Source organism: Camellia sinensis, chromosome 2, assembly GCF_055761805.1.
Source record: "Camellia sinensis isolate YWXY chromosome 2, ASM5576180v1, whole genome shotgun sequence".
NCBI classification, from domain to species: domain Eukaryota; kingdom Viridiplantae; phylum Streptophyta; class Magnoliopsida; order Ericales; family Theaceae; genus Camellia; species Camellia sinensis.
Window position 1 is genome coordinate 153,930,851 of NC_138962.1, and position 10,231 is coordinate 153,941,081.

Consider the following 10,231-nt stretch of genomic DNA (forward strand, 5'->3'; position numbering starts at 1 on the left):
AACAAGCTGCAATCCCCAATCCAATTGGAATGGTTCAAGTGCTTCAGACGTTGGCCGGGGTGGTGCAACAACAAACCACTATAGGGAATAACTTGACTAGACTTATGGAGCAACAACAGCAGATGTAGCCAGGTGTTGGGCCACAACCAAGGCCACGTTGTAACATTACTGAGTTTAAGAAGATAGCCTTGGCATTTGACGGAGCCACAGACCCTTTGGAGGCTGAAAAATGGTTGACAGAAATGGAAAAGTTGTTTCCCGTTTTTGAGTGTACGGATGATCAAAAGGTGACCTATGCTACGTTTATGCTACAAGGGATAGCTAATGATTGGTGGCAGATGGAGAAGTGCATACACGAGCATGATGCCAACCCCTATACATGGGAAAGGTTTAAGAATGCATTCAATGAGAAATACTTCCCTAGGAGTGTTCATCTACAAAAACAGAGGGAATTTTTGAAGTTAGAGCAAGGGAATAAGACGGTTGTAGAATATGAAGCTGAGTTTACGAAGTTGTCTAAATTTGCATCAGCATTTGAAGCAGACGAGGATAGCAGAGCACGGAAGTTTGAAGGTGGGCTAAGAATGAACATTATGCAACAAGTGGTTCCTTTCGAGTTACCTACTTTTAGAGCAGTGTTGAATAAGGCTTTGTTGGTTAAGAGTGGCCTCACTAGAGCCCAAGAAGAGAAAGAAGAGAATTATAAGAAGAGGCCTAGTTCTTCCAACTTCCAAACTAATAGTTCGAAGGGCAATGCTAAGAGACAAAACACTTCTTCGGTTGGGAGTTGGGGAAGTCGAACTATCGGTAGTAGTGATGATAAGAAGAATGATCGGGTACAATGCACTAGGTGTAATGGATTCCATCAGGATAGTGAGTGTCGTTGGAATACTGGGGCTTGTTTCTCTTGCGGGCAACAGGGGCACAGGATTGCTGATTGCCCTAATCAGAAGGGGCATGAGATTGAACAGAAAACATGGACAAATAAAGGAGCATCAACAGACAAAGGGTTTTCAGGTAGTCAAAAGAAAAATGGAGGTCATAAGCCAAAGACTCAGGGTCGAGTGTACGCACTCACCCAACAAGATGTTCAGACTTCCAACACGGTGGTGTCAGGTACTGCTTTAGTGTCTTCTGTTTATGCACATGTGTTATTTGATTCTGGCGCTACAAATTCATTTGTGTCTGTGGAATTTGTTGAGAAACATGGATGGAAATGTGTCTCTAGAGAGATCGACTTATGTGTTGAAACCCCGATAGGAGGTGTTATGGTTGCTGACTTAATTTGCAAATCTCGTGTGATTAGTATAGATGACAGAAAATTTCTTGTAGACTTAACTGTTTTAGATATGCGAGACTTTGACATAATTCTTGGAATGGATTGGTTGGCAACCAATTATGCTTCTGTTGATTGTCGAGGAAAAAGGGTAGTATTTCAAATTCCTAATCAACCAGAATTTTGTTTTGTGGGTAGTGGAGTTAACACTCCTCTTTTGGTAATCTCAGCTTTGCAAGCTAGACGGTTGTTAAGGAATGGGTGCGAGGGCTATTTAGCTTCTGTGAGAGATACTCGTGAGACTAAATTGAAGTTAGAGGATATTCTAGTTGTGAAGGAATTTCCCGATGTTTTTCCTGAAGAGTTATCGGGGTTGCCACTAGATAGAGAGATTGAGTTTGCCATTGAATTGATACCCGGTACGGGTCCTATCTCCAAGGCTCCGTATCGGATGGCTCCAGCAAAGTTGAAAGAGTTGAAGGAACAGTTACAAGAGTTACTAGATAAGGGCTTTATTAGGCCTAGTGTTTCTCCTTGGGGTGCGCCCGTTTTATTTGTGAAAAAGAAGGATGGTAGTTTTCGCCTTTGCATTGATTATCGAGAGTTGAACAAGGTGACAATCCGAAATAAATATCCTTTGCCTAGGATAGATGACCTATTTGATCAGTTGCAAGGAGCACAAGTCTTTTCTAAGATTGACCTTCGTTCTGGCTATCATCAGTTGAAGGTTAAGGCGGAAGATATACCTAAGACAGCCTTCCGAATTAGATATGGGCATTATGAATTTTTAGTGATGCCGTTTGGGTTGATCAATGCGCCTGCAGCTTTTATGGATTTAATGAACAGAGTATTTAAACCCTTCTTAGATCAGTTTGTGGTAGTTTTTATTGATGACATTCTTGTGTACTCGAAGAGTAAAGAGCAGCACGAAGAACATCTAAGAATAGTGTTGCAGATATTAAGGGAGAAGAAGTTATTTGCTAAATTAAAGAAGTGTGAATTTTGGTTGGAGAGTGTATCATTTTTAGGTCATGTGATATCTAAAGATGGGGTGTCTATTGATCCCAAGAAAGTGGAGGCGGTGGTGGAGTGGAATCGGCCTACTAGTGTCACTGAAATTCGTAGCTTCTTGGGTTTAGCAGGATATTATAGAAGGTTTGTTGAGGGATTTTCCCAAATTTCTATGCCTTTAGCTCGTTTAACACAAAAAGGGGTTAAATTTGAGTGGTCTGATGATTGTGAGAAGAGTTTCCAAGATCTAAAGAGTCGATTGGTGTGTGCTCCAGTACTTATAGTTCCGTCCGGAGATGAAGGTTTTACCATCTATAGTGATGCATCGAAGACGGGCTTGGGTTGTGTCTTGATTTAGAATGATAAGGTAGTGGCATACGCGTCTAGGCAGTTGAAGCCATATTAGCAGAATTATCCTACGCATGATTTGGAGTTGGCTGCCGTGGTGTTTGCATTGAAAATCTGGAGGCACTACCTGTATGGGGTGAAATGTGAGATATTCACTGATCATAAAAGTTTGAAGTATATTTTCACTCAAAAAGAATTGAATATGAGGCAAAGGAGATGGTTGGAGCTATTAAAGGACTATGATTTGACTATCAATTATCATCCAGGAAAAGCCAATGCAGTGGCGGATGCCTTGAGTATAAAGACCCCGAGTAATTTGGCTACCTTGATCACTGACCAAAAGAATATCTTGGAGGACTTGCAGAGGTTGAATATTGAGATTAGATGGCATAACCATGAAGTGCAGTTGGCAAACTGTCACGACCCGAACCCGCCCCCATGGGTTAAGGACGTAACCGGCCAGTAATCCTAAGATTACCTACGGCCTCAAACCAAAACAGACTTAACACATCAGAGTAAAGGGGCCAAAAGGAAAGCAAATTTTAAAACTTTGTCCATAGAGTTGTGCTTACATGGCACATCAAAACAAACCATACATATGTACGTTAATAACTCACAACAAAAACATAGCGACATAGCTTCTGTACAGACAGGATCATCCAAAACTAAGTCAACCCATAAAAACTATAAGCAAACATATACAAAACTTCGCCAACCTAACAAAATGTAAATACATAACAAAAGGGCGAAGACGGGTCTCGTGCGTGAGACACAAGGGCTGACTCTCTCAAAACCTTAGTTGTTCCACACAGACTTCACTGAGACTGGGTCTGGACTTCTCTTGGCTCACCTACAAACACATGAATGAGCGTGAGCGATAGCCCAGTGAATAATATCAAATCAAATACAGAAGTTACATAACAATATAGAACAACATGTTCCAAACGGCCTTAGGCCCAATTCATATTTCCATTTAACAAATATATAACTATACGAGATTCAAATCAAGTGACTGTAGTTCTAAACATTCTGGCCTTTGGCCCATTCAGATTTCCATTCATGTCAAAACGGCCTTCGGCCCATTCATTTATGTCAAAACGGCCTTCGGCCCATACATTCGTGTCAAAACAGCCTTCGGCCCACTCATTCATGTCAAAACGACCTTAGGTCCATTTATTTCTATCAAAACGACCTTTGGTCCATTTATTCATATCGAAATGACCTTTGGTCTACTCGTTTACGTCAAACGGCCTTCGGCCCATACATTCGTGTCAAAACGGCCTTCGGCCCACTCATTCATGTCAAAACGACCTTCGGTCCGTTCATATATGTCAAAACGACCTTCGATCCGTTCATATATGTCAAAACGACCTTTGGTCCATTCATATAGGTCAAAACGACCTTCGATCCGTTCTTTTGTTATCAAAACGACCTTCGGTCCATTTATGTTTATCAAAACGACCTTTGGTCCATTTATGTTTATCAAAATGACCTTTGGTCCATTTATGTTTATTCCTGTCAGACTTTTGTCCACAATCCCAATTAGCAACTTACAAAGCATATAAGGGAATAATAATTGGTCATTCACAATCATTCAAATATCGATATTACTCACAGTGATCGGCTTATGGATTTTCCCTGGAGTTTGACCCTACACATTTCATGAACACAAAAGGGTCACTAACAGTTCAATCTGTTCTCTAATTTACATATTCCTCTTTAGGCTTTATTCTTAACTCGTTAACTCATTTACAATGCTCAATGCATGCCTAAGAGTGCTTACAAGTGAAAGAGAACGGAAAACAGAGCACAAAATGCAAAAACAGGATTTCAGAAAATAGGGTCCCCGCTCGAGCGTGGACTTCCCCACTCGAGCGTACCCTTAAGGCTTGTAAAAATACTGGTTACACCAAAATCACGCTCGAGCGTGAACTCAGCCGCTCGAGCGGATGGCCTGTCTACATAGCTCCCCGCTCGAGCGTCAACTTCCCCGCTCGAGCGGGAACCATGTCTACAAAAAGTGCTGGGAGCACGATTTTCCCGCTCGAGCGGCAGTTCCCCCGCTCGAGCGGACAGCAAAATTCTGGAAATCCCAGGTTGAGTTCTTGAGCTCCAATTCGATTTCCCAGCTACATTACTTGCATGCAATGGCTCAAATCTCAAATATAATCATACCAACATGGTACCAATGCAAGATTATAACATTATGAAGCTCAATTTCTTGATTTATCTACATGCATGGCCCAAAATATGTCAAACTCAACACCAACATAACAAATTCATGCATTCAAGCTCATATCTTCTCAAATTGTACATGCATGTGATGAATTAGCCACATTCTCAACTTGGATAACCCAAATGGTGATCAAAACATGAGTTTCCTTTAACATTTCACATGGATTACACACATTTGTGCTCAAACATGCAATTTCAAAGTAATTTCTTACATGCATGCACCTATTAAGCTTCAATTCAACAATTCCAACACAATTTCATTTCAATCTTACTCTTGATCACCAAATTAGCTTGAACACACAAAATTACGAACTATAATCCAAGAATTACTCACCTAGAAGCTTTGATCTTCTAAGCTCTAGTCAATTCTTGAGTTAAATCCCCAAAATTTCCAAGCTTTAAGCCAAATTGCACAATTTCTCTCCCTTTCTCTTACTAAGGCCGGCCCTCACTCTCTCACAATTGAATCCCTCAGATTCTTGAGTTCATAAGAGTTAAAGGAGAGTGCAACGCAAATATACAACAAGCCCCACTAACAAATATTTTAATATAAAATAATGGGGTACTTAATTCATCAATTTAATCAGTTTAATCTGACCAGAATTAATTTCTAATTAAATTTCACCGTAGGCTCTAAAAATTATGCCAATCACAGTGGCGTAATCAATTTCGAGTTCTGTGGCCGATAAGGCCCTCAATTTAATTCCAAAGCAGATTATTCAAACAGATATTCCTACGGTGGACGGATAGAATTCTAGAATCACATATATCACATAATGGCACACCAAATCATATCAAAACATATAGTCACACACGTATTAGGGACCAATTAGCATATTACGGAACAGGGGTATCACACAAACCTTAGGGTTCAACCCACATTGATTGATAGAGTTAAAGATGCTCAAGCAATAGATCCTCAGTTGCAAAAACTTAAAGCTGAAATAGAAATAGGGCTACAGATGGAATTTTGTATGCATAGAGATGGAACCTTGAGATTTGGAGAGAGGTTGTGTGTGCCTAATGAATTGGAGCTCAAGAGAGAAATCCTGAAAGAAGCTCACAGATCAGGATATACGGTACACCCAGGGAGCACTAAAATATATAAAGACTTGAAGAGGAACTTTTGGTGGAATAATATGAAGAGGGAAATTTCTCAGTATGTTGCTCAATGTTTGGTATGTCAACAAGTGAAAGTTGAACATTAGAGACCTGCAGGTAAGTTACAACCTCTTCCTATTCCCGAGTGGAAGTGGGAACATATTACCATGGATTTTGTGACAGGGTTGCCTAGGACCCAAGGTGGTAACAATGCTATTTGGGTTATCGTTAATCGATTGACCAAATCCGTTCACTTTCTAGCTTATAAGGTAGGGTTCTCCTTAGAAAAGTTTGCAAAATTGTATATCAAGGAGATTATGAAGTTGCATGGTATTCCGATGACCATAGTGTCGGACAGAGATAGCAGATTTGTATCTATGTTTTGGAGGAGTTTGCATGCAGCTTTAGGTACTAGTTTGAATTTTAGCACTGCCTTTCATCCTCAAACTGATGGACAGTCAGAGAGAACTATTCAAACCTTGGAAGACATGTTAAGGGCTTGTGTTATTGATCTTGGAGGTTCTTGGGATGAACATTTGGCCTTAGTGGAATTCTCTTATAACAACAGTTATCATGTGAGCATTCAGATGGCACCATATGAGGCTTTATATGGACGAAAGTGTAGATCACCTATTTGTTGGGATGATGTGGGCGAAAAGAAGTTGTTAGGGCCTGAGATTGTGCAACAAACAGTGGACAAGATCAATCTTATTAGAGAGCGACTTCGCACTGCACAGAGTAGACAGAAAAGTTATGCAGACAACCGGAGACGCGATTTGGTGTTTGGGGTTAGAGACCATGTGTTCCTTAGGGTGTCTCCTATGAAAGGAGTAATGAGATTTGGTGTTCGTGGTAAACTGAGTCCTAGATTTGTTGGACCATTTGAGGTTTTAGATCGAATTGGAGAGGTAGCTTACAGACTTGCTTTACCACCATCACTAGCTGGAGTTCATAATGTTTTTCATGTCTCAATGTTAAGGAAGTATATACCGGATCCTAGTCATGTGATTGATCATGCACCGTTGCAGTTTAAGGAGGATTTGACATATGAGGAACACCCTATACGAATTGTTGATAGGAAGGAACAGGTTTTGAGGCGTCGAGTCATCCACTATGTTAAGCTTCAATGGAGTAATCACTCAGAAAGAGAAGCAACTTGGGAACTCGAGGATGAAATGAAACGAAAGTATTCACAACTTTTTGAGACTTCAGGTATGTCAAATTTCGAGGACGAAATTTCTTTTAAGGAGGGAATTATGTAAAACCCAAGTTTTGAATATTATTATTTTTGGATAGATTGGTAATTACATTAATTTATATGGGTCACTTAGTAATATCAAGAATTAGTTATGAGGTGGCATGATAATTTCTATTACTGAGATGGGTAGTTTTGTAATTTTAAGAAATTAGGTTAATAACCCTAATATATATATATATATATATATATTTATATATATAAATAAAGAAAAAGAGGGAAAAAGGGGGTTTCATATTTCTTTTTATCGCGACTGCGCAGTGCATCCTTAGGAGGAACGACAGTTGGAAATTGAAGCCACTGAATGTTCTTGATTGCCCATTGACTGAGGTATTTTTTTCCCCATTGTTTACTTTATGTAAAGGGATCAATTGTTTATTATATTATGTACAGGGGTTAATAGGTAGTCAGATGGTTTTGGGAAGGAAATTTGTGTGGATACCTAAATGTTGAGAGTTTGGATGTATGGAATAACGTGTATGTGCAATTGTATGGGTTATTGGACACAGTGTAAATTATTATGTAGGTGTAGTTTTGCAATAGAATTTGGTATATTAGATAAGGTGTGTTTAACTATTAAATTAAGGGAATTGATTTGATATTTCTTGTATATTAAAGCATCTCATATATGCAGTGGGTTCTTATGGATATGTGAAAGACACAAAAATATTAATTTGTTTGAGGTTATATTTATTAGGTTCGTGCGATTGAAGTGGTGGAGTTGAGTATTTGAGATTAGTTTGGGAAATATTAGTTTAGCTGTTTGAGGTAAGTAACCCTCTATCACTGTCGGTACATTTTTTATTCCTGTTGAATCGTTTAAAATTATAAGTATTTATTCATAGCCTCCATGTTCTTTTAAAATAAAATATGGGTCAAGTATAAAATAGCATCAAATATTATTATGAAAATTATTTGAAAATTTTATGGAACTATTATGAAAATTGTACTAAATGTTTATTTTGAAAATATCGAATATTTTGTTTAAAAGTTGTGTATTGTTGAATTTTGAACATCACTCTAGTCTGACTATGATTTGGACCCTAGCCAATGGGGGTTATTTATTGGCACAGAAACTAGTTTCTTTTGGGGCTTTACCACCGGCCTATGTGTGGTTCTGGGCCTTGTCACGGGCTAAGTGACCGTAGTCATTAAGACTTGGGTTTTGTGAATCAAATCATTGAACCATCTGAATATCGAACCATCAATTTGAACAATGAATTAATTTGAATTATCTTGTTGGCTTTTTCATTTAAAATGTATTGTACATTGTTTATTTTTAGCTATGAAACCATCTTACAAATAATTGTTCATTTATTGAACTGTAGAAAAATTTATATTTATTGGTTATCGATTTATTTATTAAATTTTTTATACTTGATCCAGCTGGCAGTGATGGTTGGCTATTTACTAGGCTATCTAGCTTACCCTTATTTTTTTTTTCAGATTCTGAAGAGTAGAGCTGCGCGGGATTTTTTACATGTGGGAGTGCTGAGAGTAGGACTATGAATTAAGTACTTGGATTATTGTTTTGTTAATGGATTTTATTAGTGGACTTGGTGGATAATTTCATATGATAAGAATAATCAATTTTTATGGATTTTAGCATTATGATAATTAAGGATTTAATTGGAGTATTTACATTGTTGGTTATGTGTTGAACTCTTAGCCTTGCATGCTCACTTAAATGAGTGTGCGGCGTTGTCATGAGAATAGAATAAGATGAGGTTTTATTATTGATGCATATAGGTTGCATTGAAACATGAGGAGACATTGGCAAATCTCGTGTGGTTAGTATAGATAGCAGGAGATGGCTTGTAAACTTGACTGTTTTAGATATGCGGGACTTTGACATAATTCTTGGAATGGATTGGTTGGCAACCAATTATGCTTTTGTTGATTGCCGAGGCAAAAGGGTAGTATTTCAATTTCCTGATCAACCAGAATTTTGTTTTGTGGGTAGTGGAGTTAACACTCCTCCTTTGGTAATCTCAGCTTTGCAAGCTAGACGATTGTTGAGGAATGGTTGCGAGGGTTATTTAGCTTCTGTGAGAGATATTCATGAGACTGAATTGAAATTAGAGGATATTCTAGTTGTAAAGGAATTTCCCAATGTTTTTCCTAACGACTTACCGGGGTTGCCACCAGATAGAGAGATTGAGTTTGCCATCGAATTGATACCCGGCACGGGTCCTATCTCCAAGGCTCTGTATGGGATGGCCCTAGCAGAGTTGAAAGAGTTGAAGGAACAATTACAAGAGTTACTAGATAAGAGCTTTATTAGGCCTAGTATTTCTCCTTGGGGTGCGCCCGTTTTATTTGTAAAAAAGAAGGATGGTAGTTTTCGCCTTTGCATTGATTATCGAGAGTTAAACAAGGTGACAATTCGAAATAAATATCTTTTGCCTAGGATAAATAACCTATTTGATCAATTGCAAGGAGCACAAGTCTTTTCTAAGATTGACCTTCGTTCTGGATATCATCAGTTGAAGGTTAAGGTGGAAGATATACCTAGGACAACCTTCTGAACTAGGTATGGGCATTATGAATTTTTAGTGATGCCGTTTGGGTTGACCAATGCGTCTGCAGCTTTTATGGATTTAATGAACAGAGTATTTAAACCTTTCTTAGACCAGTTTGTGGTAGTTTTTATTGATGACGTTCTTGTGTACTCGAAGAGTAAAGAGCAGCACGAAGAACATCTGAGAAGAGAAAAAATTATTTGCTAAATTAAAGAAGTGTGAATTTTGGCTGGAGAGTGTACCATTTTTGGGTCATGTGATATCTAAAGACGGGGTGTCTGTTGACCCCAAGAAAGTGGAGGCGGTGGTAGAGTGGAATAGGCCTACTAGTGTCACTGAAATTCGTAGCTTCTTGGGTTTAACAAGTTATTATAGAACCTTTGTTGAGGGATTTTCTCGAATTTCTATGCCTTTGACTCGTTTAACACAAAAAGGAGTTAAATTTGAGTGGTCTGATGATTGTGAGAAGAGTTTTCAAGATCT

General features: G+C 38.6%; 1 protein-coding gene across 1 annotated transcript; it reads left to right on the top strand.

Moving 5' to 3' along the window:
* Nucleotides 1–242: 242 nt before the first annotated feature.
* On the top strand, nt 243–7,233 carry LOC145819167 (uncharacterized). Its single transcript, XM_082913126.1, has 3 exons — nt 243–2,589; nt 2,902–2,992; nt 6,489–7,233. The coding sequence occupies exons 1-3, from the start codon at nt 243–245 to the stop codon at nt 7,231–7,233; spliced, it is 3,183 nt and encodes a 1,060-aa protein (XP_082769252.1).
* Nucleotides 7,234–10,231: the final 2,998 nt, after the last annotated feature.